The sequence below is a fragment of the Trachurus trachurus genome, assembly GCF_905171665.1.
Source record: "Trachurus trachurus genome assembly, chromosome: 13".
In the NCBI taxonomy this organism is placed as follows: Eukaryota; Metazoa; Chordata; class Actinopteri; order Carangiformes; family Carangidae; genus Trachurus; species Trachurus trachurus.
Genome location: NC_139892.1, coordinates 2,757,970 through 2,778,396, shown reverse-complemented (window position 1 = coordinate 2,778,396; position 20,427 = coordinate 2,757,970). Strand labels below are relative to the sequence as shown.

General features: G+C 42.7%; 1 protein-coding gene across 1 annotated transcript in view; it reads right to left on the bottom strand.

Moving 5' to 3' along the window:
- LOC310995741 (NACHT, LRR and PYD domains-containing protein 12-like) overlaps nucleotides 1-4,853 on the bottom strand; it is a gene marked incomplete at its 3' end in the record, with an annotated part of 91,398 nt that extends 86,545 nt beyond the window's left edge. The window contains exons 1-3 of the mRNA XM_083984864.1: nucleotides 4,777-4,853; nucleotides 2,512-2,661; nucleotides 596-727 (exon numbers count right to left, since the gene is read on the bottom strand). Of these exons, the coding sequence (XP_083840990.1) occupies nucleotides 596-727; nucleotides 2,512-2,642 (263 nt within the window). The 5' untranslated portion in view covers nucleotides 2,643-2,661; nucleotides 4,777-4,853. The remainder of the gene's footprint in view (nucleotides 1-595; nucleotides 728-2,511; nucleotides 2,662-4,776) is intronic.
- Nucleotides 4,854-20,427: the final 15,574 nt, after the last annotated feature.

Below are 20,427 nucleotides of genomic sequence, written 5' to 3'. Positions count from 1 at the left end.
TTTTTAGAGGTTCAGAGGCTGTAGTCAAGCTGCTCAGTTTTAATATAGCCTAAGCCTATAATGTTATGTGATTGGCTATTTTAAAGGGGGGGGGGGCACCAAGGGATGGTTTCGCCCAGGGTGTAAAACTAGCCAGGACCGCCTCTGACCTTAAATCTGGACTCTAAAACAAACTCCCTGTTAGTTTGGGTCTCTTCAGTTCTGTGTCGTCTGGTCTGGTTTTTACTCCAAATGTGTGAAATGATTGAGAAGCTGTTGGTGGTGTTTTCCTCTTTCAGACACTGATCATGTGTTTGATGTTGGTTCTGGACTGAGTCCTATCAGCTCTTTAAAGCAACATTGCGGAGTTTTTCAGCCTTAAAATAATGTTTCCAGACTCGTTGCAGATTGGGTCGGATCACCGCCACAGGAACATGAGGACGCTGTGCTTCATCAGACTGATGGACAGAGTGTGTGTGCATGTTTCTGTCTCTGAGGTTTGTTGTGAACCTTCAGAGTCTGATGGATCTGGTTCCTGGTTTCTCTCTGTTTCCTTCACATGAGTCTAATGACTGAATCATCTTCAGATCAGTTTACAGTAGAAATCGTCTCTTACTGTGAGTCTGAAGGTCCAGGTCCAGGTTCAGGTTCAGGACTGAATTCTGGAGGAAGCTCTTTGGACCAGTCACTCTTCATGGACAGACAGATGGATCCTGGAGACTCTGCTCTCAGTCTGTGATTCTGACCTCTGCAAACACAAACATATTTTTATTCACATCATATTGATCACTGATCAGAGGACACACAAACCAGGAAGTAATTTCCTGTCAGGTAACGTCACACACACACGCTTGCAATGCTGTCTTTGTGAGGACACTCATTGACATACTGTAGTCCCTTACCCTAACTTTAACCAAACAGCCCTTGGAAAAAGTGAGGACCGGCCAAAATGTCCTCACTTCCCTAAAATGTTCTCACTCTGTTGGTGAAAAACTCTTGACGGTCCTCACAACGTTGGAAGTACAAGAACACACACAAACACACACAGTACCAGTTCACCCAATACGCACACTATGCATGTTGCGTAGACTATAGAGGCCCCGTGGCAAAAAAACCTGACGACGTGACCCGCCCGTCCGGATGTGTACCGGATTCCCAGCACATCAGCCTAGCAAGACAGCGTTAGCACGCCATTCCTCGGGGAATTAAGGGGGAAGAAACACCTGACAATGACCTGCAGGAACAGCAGTCAGGTAACTCTCCTCTCCGGGTGGGAGAGTGGGAGGGACTAGTCCGTCTTTGACCTACATTAACAGGGCGGTGATGTTGTGGTAGTTACAACTGCACTTATACAAAATGGAAAGTAATGGATAAATATTGACTAAGAAATTGATAAATATTAAGTTAAAGCAGAAGTAAGTGATATATTTGGGTTAATATAAGTCTTAAATAGTTGTATCTTCCGACAGCAATCACTTACATAGAGTGTTTGGTCTGAAACACGGGTCTGTCAGTCACTCTGCTCTGCTCTGAGCCGAGGAGAAAACATTTATCGTATCCTACAGTTTTTATCCAATGAGGAGAGAGAACGGCATGCAGGGCTGTGTGTGCAGCCAAGGGACACCGTGAATGTGGTGACGTAGGGACGAGGACTGTTATGGTGCGTTCAAGGAAACTCGTAACTCGTGTTTTTCCGACCTGTGAAGCCATACCAGTTCAATCTGGTACGAGTTCACGGGTCGGAAGTTACGAGTGGCCGTTATAGTGACTTTCACAGGTAAAACAGGTCGGAAAAACACGAGTGGGTTGCCTGGAACGCTACAAAGTCGTAAGTTGTGACTTGAAGCTGTAATTTACGGTTTCAAAAGCCTGCCTGGAACGCAGCATTAGCCAAAACGACCGGATCGCTTACTTCTGCTTTAATTAATAAATAAATATTAAGATTGAATGTTGTTTGCTTGGATAGCCTACAGGCAAATATAGATGCAGATATCTTAGTGAATTAAATAACACACAAAACGGGTTAAAAAAATTATTATATAATGAATAATCATATACACAATTACCTACATTTGAAGTATATGAAAGTATAAAGTGCAGCCAATTTGATGGAGCTGAATTAAGAGTAGCTCTATCTATATTTTAGTTTTCTTTAATCGTTAGTTATTTCAAACATTAACATGTTTACATGCCCAACATTTAAGACTGTATGATTGTTTGTTTACACATTTAGTTTGATTTGATTTGTTCTGAATTTATTCTTAGTTAGACCAACAGTGCAATATGTTTAAAGGGGGGATGAGTGGAAGCACTGGGTGTCAGGTGCAACTGCTGAAAACTTTTGGGGTTCAGTTAGGTCCCCTTAGCAGAATTTTGCCTAGGGCCCCATGGAGGTCTGAACCGGCTCTGAACACACACACACACACACACACACACACACACACACACACACACACACACACACACACACACACACACACACACACACACACACACACTCAGGTTCAGGTTTTTTTTTATCAGGTCTCTTACTGTGACTCTGAAGGTCCAGGTCCTGAACTGAAGTCTGGAGGTTTTCCCATGGACCAGTCACTCTTCATGGAGAGACAGATGGATCCTGGAGACTTTGATCTGTCCTCCTGTTCCTCCACATTAACACTCATCTTCAGGACTTCAGTCAGTCTGAGAGGGAAACCAGTAACACACACACACACACACACACACACACACACACACACACACACACACACACACACACACACACACACACACACACACACACACACACACACACACACACACACACAGAATCAAGACACACCCAAATACACAGAGGACAAACTATGATCACTTCCTTGTTTGATCCAGTTGTTGACCTCCACCACTCATAGTACTTTGACATTAAATCAGGGTATAAAATTAACTTTTTGACCAACCTGCCAATGGCAGGTAGCTCAAAAATTTTACCGGCCAAAATATGTTTTCACCGGCCACTGAACTGCTCACAATACAAAGTTATTAAAATCAGCAGTGTTTTCCCCATTGCATTATAGTTAGGCAGCTGCCTTAACAACACACACCTGCCTCCTAAACTAAATTGTTGCAATAAATATATAGCTACAGTAGGCTATATATAAAAAAAATAGGTTTAGATTAGCTGATGGAATGACAACAGACATTACATAAATAGGCTTTCAGAGGAAGATATAGTGATGTGAGTTTTGAAACTTAGCCTACATTTAATTCAGACTGAATAAGTGGTGTGAACACAGGTTTTTTTTTGTTGTTGTTGTTTTTTTTAAATGTAGGCTAGATTGCCTACTGTTCATCCTACAACTTTCTTTTGAAATATCAAACAAAGAGAACTATGGACTGTGGAAGTTTGAATAGCCTAAATACAGAAGTAATCATGACGTGAATCATATGTTGCGGTAAAAAAAAAGAAAAAGAAAAAAAAAAGACCGTTGATGGTGGAAAGGCTTTACGGGCGGGGGCTGCGGGGGTAGGCTATAGGCTACTTTATGGCCCAGAGTGTCACTGACACTGTCGAACCCAGTGTTTGTGTTTTGATCACAGACGAGAGTGGCAGAAATTCAGAGTTTCACCTGATCACGGGCAGAGTCGGCACCTCTTCACAGGATTGCGAGCGGGGTGATGCTGCATTCAAGTGAACTCGGAAATACGAGCCAAACCCGGTCCCGTATTGATGCAAAACAGGACGGGGTTATTTAATCTGCAAATACGGGATGATTCCATATTGTCGGGGACATGTGGTAACCCTGGTAACCCTACCTCTCACCATCGCGATGTGTCGCCACATAAACACGTTACCACACAAACTAACATCGCTCGCCTCTGACCGCCTCCTCTGAATGACCGACTGAACGCGAACATTACAGCAGAAAACTTGATACATTTTCTTAAATGTTGAATCACGGAGGATAACGGGACAACTCTGACATTCGAAACACAGTCAGTAGATCTCCTGTAGCTGTAAACTGTGTTCGTTTCACTGTTCAGCATTTATGATGACAATTATATAGTGAAGTTGGCATATTCCAGCTGCCGGCCAATGGCGAGTGGCCTAATAATTTTACTCGCCAAATCATATTTTTACCCGCATTTGGCGAGTGGCGGGTGCTAATTTTAAACCCTGCATTAAATCCATGTTTATCCAGTCACCGTGACCTTTGACCTTTGATGTTTGTTCTGAGGTTGAAGAAGTTGTGTGGAGGTGAATCTGAGAATGTGCTGACGTATGTACGGACAGTCCGGGCGGCAAGGGCGGCAGAGCTTGTCACCGGCGGGTCCAGGCCAAAAGACTTAAAAAATTTGTTTTGTTTTTGCTCTCAGCCACAGCTCCACACTAGACCAGTTCTGAGTTCAGTTTCATACACTTTAAACATTCTTGCAATTACAATGATAGGAACCTCAGTCAGTAGGTAAATCTGCTTTAAAAAAAAAAAAAAAAAATTGTCATTTCCTTTATTTTTCCTCAGAGTACAACCAGAATGCCTCAAATGTGTTAAAGGGGGGATCCATAATAATCCATATTTATGGGGATTCATAATAATAAACTAAACTACACTACATTAGACAGTAAATAGTTTGAAAAAGTGCGCCCCCCTGAAAAAATCCCCCCCTTTAATTTGTTTCTGCAGCCGGGTCTGTGTACGGACTACGTCTGACTCTTCTTCCCTCCACAGTCCACACAGACAAACTGACTCTCACACTCTGACACAACAACAACAACAACAACAACAACAACAATAATAACAATGTTGTGTTGACACTCACTCGTCTCAGACTTCAGTTTCTCTCCTTCTGCTCCGTTCACTCTAACATGGCGTCTGAACACCTTTACCTCCTCCCTCTGCTCTGCAGTTACAATCATTTACTGTTCAGTTTAAAGTTCATGTTGACAGAGCCTCCCTCTGTCAACATGAACTTTAAACTGAACAATAAATGATAATGAGGAAGTGACTTTCTACAGTAGAGTGGCACCACCTGCTGGGTAACTCCTGGTATTACACCTGTATGGACAGGTGAACTCTGACTCCATGAATTAACAGTGAGCTGAGATCCAGCCAGAGATGGCAAAAGTACCCAGATTCTTTACTTGAGTAGAAGTAAAAGTGCCTGTGTAAAAAATGACGTTGGTAAAAGTGAAAGCACTGATCCAAATATCTACTCAAGTAACAGTAAAAAGTATAGGCTCTAAAATGTACTCAAAAATATTATTAAAAGTAAAAAGTATTTCTATTGCACGATTCACTGCAAAGATAATAACCACATGATCATTTTTCTTGAATCAATTTCATCAGTGTTATTGTTTGAACAAACATTGTTCACTTAAGTTTACCTGCCAGACACAATATGTATCCTAGTGTACTTCACCATAGTCAATCGTAGGCATTTGTATTGTACACTTCAGGTTTACACGTCACACTTATGAACATTCAATTTTGGACCATTGGCTTCTAAACTGTGGTGTCACAAATCATGCTCGTAGTCCCGATTTTTTTTAATCGCACATCAGGCAACAATTGTTTCTCACTGCACAGGTGGTGTGTTGTTGTGAATGGCACACCCAGGGTCTACATATGAAAATAACTACGCTACATATGAAAAAATACTGTGTCCCTGCCAAATAAAATAAAAATGAAACAAATCTGCACACTGCAGTCAGTGAAGCTCAATTGAAAAACAATCTTCACAATTGAGACGTGTGCTCCTAGATAAAAGTAACTCACTGTTTACACTTACACAACACATACTAGACCCCTCAACTCCCCTCTCCATCTCTCCACACTACATCAAAAAAAATACTGTATGCAGTGTTTCCTGTAGGATTTCTTTAAGTACCCCCCCCCCCCCACACACACACACACACACACACACACACACACCACCCCACCCAGCTCAGTGGATTAAGACACTTCAGGGGGGTTATTATGTATGGTCCTTTTCCACTAGCGCGACTCGGCATCTCTATTAGTTTTTTTTGGGTTTTTCCACCGGCACTCAAGCGCGACGTTCAACCTGAGAATCAAACCCGCTAATTTTAAAAACTCAGCAGCAGCAGTGCCCACTGATCTGTACTGAGACTCACCTAAGTTCACTGATTGCTGTGTGAGTGAGTTTGGAGCTGATGAGAGGAGAGAAAAAAGGGAGCGAGACAAGCCGGCGGGGTGATATGACGACCCCAACCCCACTGAGGAGGAACTATGAAGACTCAGCTCAACTCGAGCTGTAATTTTATTTTGTCGTAAATTTATTATGTCAACTAGCTTCTGGCCACATCAAGAAAACTTCACTGTCATCACTGGAACTGAATATTACATGTTTATTCATTATGACATGTGACAATATTACAATCGATTACAAAACTCGGACACCACAAATTCTTTTGGAGGGTTGACAGAAGGTCAAGTGTCAGTAAGCTGTCTAACATTTTGAATTTGTACTCCTTGTTTTGGTAATCACTTGTTTTGTCAGTCCGATCCCGTATCTGAAATCCATTTTAATATCTCGAGAACCACATTTTAGATAACCTTCTACTACAGACCAGCCTACCCCTCAATGCAGGAGAACCTGTTTAGAACATGTTAAGAATGCATCATTATTTTCTTTATCGTTGTCATTTTGTTGTAACCAATACCTGCCTTTCCTGACTATAATTTCTTACTTTTTCCTCCTTTTTTTGCAATAATTGTAATGATGATTAAGTTGTGACTTTTTGTGTGTATTATTAATGAATAATCAAAAGGAAGAATTGTAATGTAAATTGCTGTCAATGCTGTTGTGTTTCAACCATTTGAGATGTCCCCACACCCTACATCACTGTTAAAAGGGTTTTCCCGGAGTTTTTCCTCAGTGGATGTGAGGGTCTAAGGACAGAGGATGTTGTTATGATGGGATGTAAAGCCCTTTGAGACAATATTTTTGTACAAACGGGCTATACAAATAAAATTGCCTTGTCTTGCCTACCTTTTCCACCAAGATATCAGGCCTTCTTGTGTATTAACCATTTGTGAGTTGTAATATAAGTTTCACCCTCTTTATGTTTGAGTTACTCTTTCTTACATGCAACTGTTGTTTTCCCATGGGAACCCACCAGGGGCTCAACTCCTGCAGGACACCCCAAATGGGAAAACAACAGAACTAGGGGGATATCAGTTCATGTAAGGTGTGAAAGCCAGGGCCCCCACTAGACCAAAAGGCCCTAGGACGCCCCTTAAAGGAGTATTATCGCAAATCCAAATCCTTAATTCGGCCACTAGATGGAGCCAGGCGGAGCTTATCAGATATAAACAAGTGGGCAGCTGTCAGAGAGAGAGAGCAGCCTCGTTTAGTCCCCCCCCCCCCGCCCCCCCTCCTTCTCCCTCCCCCCTCCTCCTCCCTCACCAGGCTGAATGAACGTGCAATCGCGGGAAAAGAAAACTCGCTAGTGGAAGCGGCAGCTCTACGTCGCGCACAACCACAACAACGACAACAACAGCAACTGAAACGTCCTCCTCCTTAATAACGCTGCAGGACAGCTAAAGAAAGACACAGGGACGTGGAGACAAAGTGTTCTACCAGCGATTCAGTGACTGTGAGCACCCTAACACTGCTACATTACTTACTGTTGCATATTTGTCTGGTTCGGGGGTCGGATTTGCGAGTTCCGAGTGCATTTTAACGCAGCAAGCGCCGGGCCGGCTTGGATCATAACAAAGACAAATGCTGCATTTGCCCCACGGACACTATACTTTTGGCGATTTTTTTGTAAATTTAGTTATGGCTCCCCCCGACCCATCTTTTGCATATTTCATCTTATTTTATGCTATTACTGCTGTATTTGCGATAATGCTCCTTTAAGTATAAATGTAGATGTTACTTGGTGCTTGCACTGATCAGATACAAGTGAAAACTCACTTCATTCAACTTTTAGAAAGTTTCAGGTTGTTTTTTCATTTTGTCAAACCACAACAAACTGGAGTCAAACTTCACACATCTCATGTTAGAGCCAACTGTCTTTTACCACGTTGGCATGGCACCAAGGTCGGCCATCTAGTTTTGATCTGATTTCTGAAACATATCAAGAAAACAGTGAATCTTCCTTCACATGATCTCAGGAAACAGTTTTCCTTCCAAATAAACATGTGGGAAAAGATTGTTTTGTGCAGGAGAGTATTTTATGACGCTATTACCAGCCTTCTGTTGTGAAAAGTTAAGACAGGAAGTTCTTATGTTGATTTAACAACAAACTAGAGCTGCAACAATTAATCGATTAATTGAACAATAATCAATTATTAAAGCCTCAGTATGTAGTATTGGGGTTAAACCGTGCCATCCAGCGTTCAGAGTCTAGATTGCAGCGTTCACTCGCTCACCCGTCCCGTCGGCAAAGTGACGGTGGCCGCTGACGACAAACACATTCGCAAACTAACCGCTAACTCATAACAATATCTTTGACCAATTACTATGGTTTAATTTAATTTAATTTATTTTTTCAGACTTCCACTTGTGCCTTCAGTCATATTTCACAGCAAAAAGTTACACAGGAGGACTGACCTGCACCGCCACCTATGTATTTGTAAACAACTCATTCGAAGCTTTTAATCAATAATCAGTTTTAAGAGTTTATAAAGAAAAAAATACAGATTGCAGCTTCTTAAATATGAATATTTCTGGCTTCTTTGTACATTTATTACAATAAACTGAGTCTCTCTTTGGTTTGTAGACAAAACAAGACATTTGAGGATGTCATTTGGTGGTTTGAGACATTTTTTAACATTTTATTGACAAACCAACTAATCGAGTAATCATTTACATATCAACAGATTGATCGATGATGAAAATCATTAGTTAGTTAGTAATCATTAGTTGCTCAGGTGTAGGACCGGACCGTCCCGTTCTCTAGCTGCTGTGGAGCTGCTGATGTTTCTTTAGGTTGTTGGAGTGGCTGTAGGCCTTCCCACACTGCTCACAGCTGTACGGCCTCTCTCCGGTGTGGACACGCCGGTGGATTATTAAGGTTGAGGAGTTAGCGAACGCCTTCCCACACTGCTCACAGCTGTACGGCCTCTCTCCGGTGTGGATGCGCTGGTGGACCGTTAAGTATCCAGAGGTAGCGAACGCCTTCCCGCACTGCCCACACACATACGTTTTTTCTCTGGTATGGACTCGCCGGTGGGCCATTAACTTTGTGGAGCAAGCAAACGCCTTCCCACACTGCTCGCAGCTGTATGGCCTCTCTCCGGTGTGGATGCGCCAGTGGACCGTTAAATGTCCAGAGGTAGCGAACCCCTTCCCACACTGCCCACACACATACGGTTTTTCTCTGGTGTGGACTCGCCGGTGGACCGTTAACTGTCCGGAGCTAGCAAACGCCTTCCCACACTGCTCACAGCTGAATGGCTTCTCTCCAGTGTGGATGCGCCGATGGATCGTTAAATATCTAGAGGAAGTGAACGCCTTCCCGCACTGCTCACAGCTGAATGGCTTCTCTCCGGTGTGGATGCGCCGATGGATCGTTAACTTTGTGGAGCTAGCAAACGCCTTCCCACACTGCTCGCAGCTGAATGGCTTCTCTCCGGTGTGGATGCGCCAATGGATCGTTAACTTTGTGGAGCTAGCAAACGCCTTCCCACACTGCTCGCAGCTGTACGGCCTCTCTCCAGTGTGGATGCGCCGATGGATCGTTAAATATCTAGAGGAAGCAAACGCCTTCCCGCACTGCCCACACACATACGGTTTTTCTCTGGTGTCGACGCGCCGGTGGACCGTTAACTGTCCGGAGCTAGCAAACGCCTTCCCACACTGCTCGCAGCTGTGCGGCCTCTCTCCGGTGTGGACGTGCTGGTGGACCGTTAACTGTCCGGAACGAGCAAACGCCTTCTCGCAGTGCTCACAGCTGTACGGCCTCTCTCCGGTGTGGACACGCCGGTGGACCATTAAGGTTGAGGAGCTAGCAAACGCCTTCCCACACTGCTCACAGCTGTACGGCCTCTCTCCGGTGTGGACACGCCGGTGGACCATTAAGGTTGAGGAGCTAGCAAACGCCTTCCCACACTGCTCACAGCTGTATGGCCTCTTTCCGGTGTGGATGCGCCAATGGGCCGTTAACTCTTTGGAGGTAGCGAACGCCTTCCCACACTGCTCACAGCTGTACAGCCTCTCTCCGGTGTGGATCCGCTGGTGGATTTTCAGTCCGGACAAATCGGTGCACGATGTGCCGCACTGCTCGCACCTGTACGCCGTCTGTCCACATTGGCATCGTCGGCAGTGAGCATTCAGATGAACTGAGGTCCTGAATGTTTTCCCACACCTATTACAGCTGTGTGGTTTCACCTTGGTGTGGTCTTGTTTCTATGGCAAAGACAGGGAGAGAGAGAATCAATCAATGATGGATGATGGATGGACATTTGTTTTCCTTTTTAAATTCTTCATTAATACAGATCTTACAAGCAGAATTATTTCCAATACAAATTATACTTTGAAACCAAGCAAAACATGTGAGTAACCAGTGATGGGAATTAGGGCGTTAAAATAACGGCTCAAAAAGATACTGTTTTCTAGGGCTGCCCCAGCCAAAGATTTTGGCGATTAGTCGACTAATTCACTCCCGCAGCTTGGAGCCAAACAGGTCTTGAGAAACATCGTGTTGGCCAGTGTTTGAGGCTACGCAATTATAGTTTTTATTTTCACAGTGGACTGTCACGGTTTCATTCAGGAGCTGATGCGACTTTAGTTTGAAAATGTATTTATTGATGTTTCTGTATGTTGGCTACAGAGCCCCGGGGCAGTACCGCTCTTATGTCCAATACACACACGATGCTTCACTTTTCATTCAAACAATGCGGCAGCCACAATTGTTAGACTTTGTCAATGAGACCAGCATTTATCTCCCAAAAAGAATTTAACCCGCCGGCGGTAAACCTCTAAAAAACCTGGGTCTAAGTTAATAAGCGATTGTTTTCTCCCCCGGGATAACGACAGAGGTTGGCCAGACGACCAGCTCTGCAGACGAGCCGCTGCTCACACAGGTGAAGCCTCTCTTCCCTGAAACGTCAGAGCAAACTTCTAAACAGCGTTTGGATAAACTAACCGCACATCGGGGATCTAAACAGTTACTTTCTCGCATGAACATTTAAAAAAAAAAAACTTAATAAAGTGATGTAACAGTGCTACAGCAGGAAATAAAGTAGGCAGATTAGGTTTTAGACTTTTTAGTGAACCACAAAATATAGAGTTAGCAGCTAACAGCTGTTAGCCTCATCTCTTGACTTGCTCCCACTGAAAACAGAAATACAGACCTGTGGACCGGAAACGGATGGACCGGAAGGCTCGTTGTCCTGGTGGACTGCGTCCTGCTCCTCCCCCGTTGTCCCAGTCTGCCCAAACAAATCCTGATCCTGGTTCTCCTCCTTTATCATGACGTAGTCCTGGTCCTGGTTCTCCTCCTTAATTCCGGTCATGTTCTGATCCAGGTCGCTAATTTCCCGGTGCAGGTTCTCCTCCTTCATCCTGGTCCTGGTCAGACGGGACCTCCTCATGGTGCCTTTCCACTGGCTCAGTACGGTACAGCACGGCTCTACTCGGTTTTATCCTCTTTTCCTCCAGCCCCTCCTACCTGCTACCTGCTACTTCTGTGGTAACGCCCTGATACCAAACGAGCCAAAGTGATACTAAACGTGTTGTCAGCTGACTGCCTTCCACTGATTGGCCAGAGCGTCGTCACTGGAAGACGAGTGAGTCTGGAGCTGACGAGAGAAGAGAAACAAGAGAGAGACGACGTGATATGACGACCCCGCCCCCAATGAGGAGCAACTATGAAGAACTCAGAGCTGGAGAAGCACCTCAACCGAGCCCTGCTGAGCCGAGCTGTTAGTGGAAAGGACCATCTGATTTCCTTTATATGCTCGCAGGAGTCACATCGCTCCTCCTCTTAGATACCCTTGCTAAGGTGTCGGAGTTGACGGTTGGAAGAATAGACTGGGCTGTAACTTCAGAGTGACTCTGTAGAAATGTTTGAGGAAGAGTGGGCAACCAGCATTTTTAGTAAGCAAGTACAAGTATCCACCGGTTGCCCTCCAAATTAGGCCCCTGGTTTTCTATATTTCCTCCTCCAAGTTAACTCAGTCATATTTTATAAATAGTAATTTATTACAAAAACATGAATTTTGATGTTCGTTTGCAGCGATAATCCCAGAAAGTAAAGATGAACACCACACTTGCTCCATTTCCTTTTCATTAGTGTTTACAGATCTTCCATTCATTTAAACACTGAACTCATTTGTGTTTGTTGTCAGAGCTTAAATAATATGTTCAGACACAAACTTCCAGAAGATTTCCGGTGTATGGAGGGAAAGTACATCTTCTGTGAGAGCTGGACCGGAGAGAATATTATTGGGACCAATATGCATATTACTAGTGATACCAGTCATGGAGCATGGTGTGTTTTTTCGGTCAGGACACAATGTCCACATTGACTGGGCAATGAGTGCCTGGTTGGTTTACTTTGTCCACTTGTCCACAGCTATTGTCACCTGACTCTGCATCACTTCCATCACTTGCATCAGTGTCATCTAACATCATGTCCACATCACTCTATCCATTTTGGATGATAACACTCACATACCAAACATATGCCCCCCCCCCCCCCCACTGAAGAAGCCTCTTGGACGAGGGGTGAAACGTCTTCAAACAAGAGAAGTCCCGTTGCTTTTTTTTTTTTCTAACTACAACTCCACAAGAACACTCACATCCAGCTAAAGTGTTTACACATTCACACATTTCACCAGTCACACAATACTGTCTGGCTAACCTATTATACTCCTAAAAGGTATGCATGCAGCCCCCAACTTACCACCACACCCTACACTCCTGAACATTCACACCTGCTCCAGGACATTACCACCTCCAAGCATCCCCCACCACTGCTTTGACTATGAATGGATTAGAAAACGAGCAGGAATGTCTTTAGAAAACCAGGCTCAGCACTTCTCAGATAGTAAGACAGAGAGCCGATTAACTTAACCGCAGGTCTTTAGAGGTTCACCGCCGGCTGGTTTCATTCTTTTTAGATGAGTTATTGAATGTTTGTTTAGTTGTTGATTAGTTTGTTTGAATGAAAAGTGAAGCTTCATGTGTGAATTGGACAGAAGAGCAGCGCTGCCTTGGAGATGTACACTAATCACCACCTACAGATCAATAAATAAAACAAGGAACCGATCAGTCTATAGCTATTCAATTTAATTTCAGTGATTTGGTTGTTTCAGGTAAACTATACAGTGATTATGCTGAAGCCTGGGTGCTTTGTCAGTCAGCTCTAGTGATGCAAAGAAAAGAAAAAACAAACAAACGTATAACTTAATTCAGTCAGACGGCTGCTGGGCGGAGTGATTTCAAGAATGTAATGTTACAAGATTATTTCATAGCGTGGTGAATGTGCAAGTCACAACTTGTCCACCAGAGCGTTGTGGAGTTGTTGGATTGTGTATTTGATGAGTTTGATGAGGGACAGGGGACCTGTACCGTTCACCTCCATTGTGTTCACTGAGCAGCTCACGCCTCTGCCCCACTGATCTCAAAACAACATGCACCGATAATTAAAGGTAATGAACCTACTGCTTCGACTATAGGGATTATGGTGAGAGGAGGATCTGATTAAATGTTGAGCTATCCATTTTTATAGTTCACTGGACTCATAAACACCTCTAATATTTGAAATGTAACATTTTGGACAAAATGCAAGTTGATGCAAAGTGTTCTGCTGTTGGTTAGAGATGTGACTGTCAGCTGTTAGTGAACCTGAATCTATTGCTCCCTGGAATATGACTTACCACCATCTAGTGGACAGACCATAGAACTACACCTCTCTAAACAGGTTAGATGGGTTTTGATGTCATTCTGATGTTTATTTAAAGTGTGGACTCTGAAGTTATGAGAGTGACTCCTGATCAGATCAAATGCACACATACAGCAGGAGACGAAGCAGCTTCTTCTCTCCAAATGTTTCGTCGACACATGAAGGTGGAAAGTGTGTGAAAGTCGACCTGAAGAGAGTTCAGCAGGTGAGAATCTTCAAATGCCTGATGCTTTTTGACTAGACATGAAAAAATGTTTTTAATGCTGGGTGTTTCAGATTGAGAAAAATATTGGGTAACACTTCATAATAAGTACACACTACTAAGCATGAGTTAAGCATTAAATACTGAACTCAGCATTTATAACACATGAATACTCATTAGTATGTAGTTTATAAACATAGTAAAAATGTTTTACTCATCATTGATAAGCACTAACTGTATTCATAAACTACATACTAATGAGTATTCATGTGTTATAAATGAAGAATGAAGTATTTATTAATGCTGAACTAAATCGAAATAGTGTGTACTTATTATAAAGTGTTACCAAATATTGTTATAAATGTCTGTTGGAGTTACATTAAAATAATTTAGGAACTGTTTGCATTTTGTTAGTGTTTCAAAACATTGGTGTCAGTGTTGACACAGTCAACACTAGCACAGACTCGCCTTCACTGCAGCCTTGTTCCCTTCCTAGATGAACCTGTTTGAGAGCAAATGATATACAGTCAAAGGTCAAAAGACGATGTGCTGTATGTTATTGTTGTTACTTGGAGGAAGAATCAACAGCAGTTTGATTTAGGGAAGATAATTAGTGACTTTCTCTCTCCAGACTTAAAACATTGTAAAAGTATTCCTCTGAACTGAGAGTGAATGTATCAGTATGGACTAATGACATCACTTCTACTATAATCAGTATTTACCATTAAGCCAAAATTGCACATTCCTGTGACGATCCTGTATTTTCCTGTGTTGGTCACTTTTCCAATCTCATCTACTGGATGTTAAGACACCCATTATTATGTGTCCTGTGACGTGAGTCCTGTTGTGATGAAGCCTGTTGTTGTGTTTGTGTGAAGGTGGGGGCTCTGCTATGAACCAGTGTGAGGACAGAGAGGAGGGAGCCCCTCCCTCTAAAACCACTCTGAGGGGGGAACATGAGAGCCAGACCAGAGCTCAGAGGTGAGATGAGGATCTCTAATGACTCTTCAGAGCTCAGATCTTCATACTGCGGCTCTTTTGTTTGTTTTTATTGAGCTTACTTGACATTCTTGGTGATACTGGGCAGCATTAGTGAAAACCAACTTGATTTCTCATTGATTTGATGTTTATTTGGGTCATTATCAGGTTCAGTTTATCTCATTATTTGTTATTTACCTTGTTACCAGCAACAAGAAGCAGGGAGACGACTGTCCTGTCCCCAGCTGTTTGTCCATGAAGAGTGACCAGTCTATGTTTATACCCGATGATTTTAAAAGTGGACAACAGTCTGCTGTCCCCAGCTGTTTACCCATAAAGAGTGACCAGTCTATGGTTCAGCTTGATGACGTCACGGAAAGGTAAAACCTGATTATTCTCCTGTATTTCTAATAAAAGCTCTCAATTTTGCTTCACTCTGTCATGTTATTCATGGAAAACATATTAACTCAACTCTCTTATTTAGAGCACTTCAAAAATAGTCAACAGTCAAGTTGACCAAAGTGCCGTCAATAATCATCAATCAATAAAAACACGCCATTACTAAAATACCATAAAATAGCCTGTATAAGTAAAGTGCAATAAAATATAAATGAGCCATAAATAAACAAACAAAATACAAGTAACAGACAAAATGTGTCAACTCAACTGAATGCCAGGGAGAGAAAGATTGTGTTTTTAGAGAGGATTTAAAGTGACTATGAGGAGTTTCGGAAAGCTAAGTGTTTTCAAACTACATTTCCCATGACTCTCGGCGTGCACAGTGAAATTCTTGGACCAGCGCAAGACGGTGATCCAGGCCAACATAAAGTGAGTTGTAGTTATCAAGCCAAGAATTAATTAATTAATTTAAACTGAGCCAGAACGGCTTCTACAAATGACCGTAGTTAACCCAATACCTTCCCACCCACTGTTAGGAAAAAGAAAGAGACAACAAAAGATAAAACCATTATTGAAACTACATTAACTCATTGAGTGCCGCGCTCCTTTCCAAAGTTTTAGTCAAGTGTACCGGCAATTTAGACCATTTTTGACTTTTTATGTAGAGCCATAGTGTATTCTATATTATTGCCACCAACACATACTGTAGCTCAATTGAAAGGTTTAACTTTATGGTTCAAATGGCCACAAACCGTTTGTTTCTACGTGCCTCCGTTCCTGAGGAAAGTCAAGCTAAACATGGCTGGGTTTCACCAAAATCCCTCCTTTTTTTCTAGAAAAGGAGATAGAGCGTCTTTTATGAAAGGTGCACTGTTTGTGTCTGTCGCTCTTCTGACACTCGCATTTCTGGACCAAAGGGCTCGTGTAAGATAAATATATACAACAGTTGTTGTTCTATTCACAAAACCACCATCGGGGGCAGGGGGGGCGCCACTAAACAACAATAACACAGACGCACCGTGCCGTGTCACAGCCTCTCGCCGCGGAACGTGAGGGTCAGTCGGCCACCGCGGCTCGGGAAGACCGGCCCCACTGGTGGTCGCGGTCCTTCTGTGGTACGGGTCGGTGATGCCGGTCTGCTTTGGCCCAGAGACCATCAGATTTTACCGCGGGAGGACTTTGGGGAGGACACGGTGTTGCTCCAGATGAAGACCGGGCGGACTGTCGGCTGAGAGCTTCCTGTTTCAGCTCTGAGCTGCTGCAGCCTCGCGGGTGAGAGCAGAGCAGCTGCTGCATCCACATGCAGAACTCCGTTTGAAAAAGCTGAGTTATGATAAAAACTTCCAGATCATGAGCTGTCATGAGACTTTGATCGTCATCTATTTCAGTTCTCCTCGTCGTAGAGTCCCCAAATTTACATATAATGTGTATTAAAGTGTCTATTTTCATAATTTAAAAAAAAACCAAAAAACCAAAAATCTCGTTTTTGGCACTCAACGCATGGGAACGAAAAACGAGAAATTACGTGGTTGGCACTCAATGAGTTAAAAATAATAAATAAATTAAAAATAAAAAATAAAAGGAGGGGGGGGCATCTAGTCACTCTCTGGGTGGATAGTGGTTCTGTTTAGATACTCTAAGAAGAACTGCCAGGTTTTGTTAAAAGTGTTATCAGATCCTGCCAATGAGAATCTAGCCTTCTCCAGTTTGATATGAGTTAGGACCTCTCTGAGCCAGCTATTGTGTGAAGGTGGAAGAACATGTTTCCATTTAAACAAAATAAGACGTCTGGCCAATAGAGTTGTGAAGGCCAATACCCGGCGCTTTGACGCAGGGAGATTAAGTGTCGTAAGCGGAGGGGGGGAAAAAAAGTGATAATGGACACGCATAAAGATGTTCCGGTAAAATTGCCTGATTACGTTCTAAATATTACTGCGCTGGCTCAAACGCGTAATCACGGCAACGGACACTCGGACCATAACAACTTTTTTCTTCAGCGCATCATGGCACTGGAGTCTGTAAACACACAACCGGTAAGAATTGCACTGGCCGTCTGAAAAACTGTCACGTAACATTTAAGCCGTCACCTCACCTCCCTTAACTGATCAACTACCAGGCTGTGGCAGAGTCACTGGCTGTACGCTGCGGTCACAGTGGGTCCCTCTTTTTTTTTTCTTTTATCGCCGTCGAGAGTTAGTAAATAGTCCGCTCAGCCGCTTATGTGAAAGACGTATGATTTTGACGGTAAAAACAACATTATACAACAAGTAGTTCCAACCAAGCAATCTGATTGGTCAATAAGACATTTAGAACGTGCTCAAATCAGCATTACAGCACGGCTGACTCATCACTGAAAATATTACTTCGCCATGTCATGTTGTTTACACATCTCCATGGCAACATGGATTTTCCCCCCTTTTATTTAAAAAAATGTCATTTATTACTCGTGAAAATAAATCACAAACTACATTGACCTCCTGTAGGTTGTTCCTGACAGCTGCCAACGTCACATTTATAGAACAATTATGTTATTTTATTTTTTGTTACTGTAAACTTCCCCGTTACAGCCGAGAGGATTGTCTCCCTCCCATGTGTGTAACGTTACAAAGTCGGAGAGACACGAGTTGTGATCGCGGTGAATATGTTTTTTTAAAATATGTCCTGGAGCTGAATATTTCATTGGATAAAACGGAGGTGATTACCTGTATGTTTCTCTCTCTCCCTCTCTCTCACTTGCGCCTTTTGGGCTTTTAAATAGTCTGGAGTAATCGTTGGGCTTTCTCTATCAGCTGTGTCGGCGACACGGCGCTATAACTTCATTTACATGCAGAGTTTGCTGTTGTAGAAGCTACATCTGTGAAAGGAAAAAAAAACGGCATCTTTGTTATAACTTGGGCGATCATTTGTGCAGTGTTGATTGAGTTCGGGAAAGTCCGAGACCGCGTTAAAACATGAACGTCAGCTCAGAGTTCACTCATCTGGGACTAGAAAATCATTTCTGTTGCTAGGTCGTTACTAAGGTTCGGACTATTTGCTGTAGAGGTGAACTAGGTTCCATTACACATAGGAGTCTACTGAAGTGACTGATTGTGTTTCAGTTATTAGTCAGACCCCGTTTATTTCCATGGAAACGGGAAGCACACTCACAAAAAACTTTGAGAGCAAGACATCGGTGATGCTTGGTGATGCTTAATGGACTTCGCGGAAGCAACCGTCCTCCGCTTCGCATCGGATGGTTCACGCCTCCGCGTCGTCCATTCATTTCTGATAATGGACACCTCGTCGGGCATTATCCCTTACATAACCTATCCACCTTTTTCTGAACTTCATAGAAGAAAGGCAAAGTAGATTAGAGTACATGAATGGAATGTTGTCCTGTTAATTCTCAAAACTCATGAAGAAAATACAATGAAGCTGTTTTCAGTTGTTTTTAATAATTTTTCTGCTTATGTCAGCGTATTGGAACATTCCCAGTAGAGTTATTCTGTTTCTGATACCAGTGTAAATGCCTCCGATACCACCGAAAATGTTGGCATCGGTATCAGCTATTTTACTAGACTGTCATTTCTTTTCTATATTTCTTGACATTACCGTGCAATTAAAAGTTATTTCCTGGCTATATTTCTCAACATTACTATGAAATTGACTGTTATTTCTAGGCTATTTCTTGACATTACTACGCAATTAATAATTATTTCTTGGTAATTTCTTGACATTATGTTGTAATTAACGGCCTGGAAATTAAAGGGTTACCGAATTTTGATTTCGAATTTTCAGTTAGATTCTAAGAAGATGTTTCTGAAACACCAGTCCGATGCAAAATAACGCTGCTGAATTAAATCACCGTGGCAACATGGATGGGGTTGAAATTAAATGTGTGACGGCCGATAATAAAAAACATAATCGTTCTTCTCACTCTACATTTCCTGAGTCTGACTTCAGTTCACCACCACACTGTCTGTGTCGCCAATTCCCCTTTTCCTCCAAACCATGCGTACGCATGGCTCAGAGTTTGCTTAGAGCTGCGCACATTCTCCCGTCAAGTTTGTTTAGGAAGGTGTGTAATATTATGTATTACAATGTTGTAATTCAACTCCCGTGGGAAACCCCCTAAAAAAACTACTCAAAGTTGGGGTTACTACTAAATACTCCATATAATATAACTTATATACTTCCCTTTTTCCAAGTCATGGACATAGAGGGAGAGGACGTGGCCGACACAGGAACTGGGGAAGAATCGTTCCTAATGAAGTCTGTTATCACTGTGTCCAACATGGACATCAGGCACGTCACTGTCCCCTAAGAACATCATCAACTCCAACAAACAGCTCCAGACTGAGATGATCGGAGGGGAATGGATTCCTGCTGAAAAGCTGAACCAACCTGTGAGGTCTGAGGAAGGTACTGCACCATATCCTGTTAAACCCTAGCCATATTTTAAGAAAAAACACATAAGAAAATAGAAAAAATTGCCCGCACAACCTCGTTTTTGCTCCAGAATATTTTACTGACACAACGTTTCGGGCTCTCAGCCCTTCATCAGGTCATCATCATGAGAAGAAGAAAAAACGCATAAAAATACATACCCAAAGTAAATGAAGAATTGTTACACAATTATATGGTTCACATGCATTTCCTTGGTGTCTGGGAACATCTAGGGACCTCAGGGAATGAATTCCCAGTGTCAAAAATGTTGTGTCTGTTACTATACTTGAGTAAATTGGAATAAATCAAAGGAGAAATGTGAAATTTCTATCCTCGCCCCTATTTGTAAGATGATAACAATAACCCCATGCACACAGGTGCTACTGATCACCTTCAGCAAATTATTGACTACAAATGTAACAAATTTGATGGAATTTGAGCAAAGGGCAAAGCCTCCACAAAGGTTTTAGTAAGGATAGGACCAGGCGGACATTCATTTGGCACTATTTGGCACAGTTTGGCACCAGAGTGTGCCAAATAGGTTATTTTCCACTTCCAAAGGAAACTGGCTCAAATATACAACTTA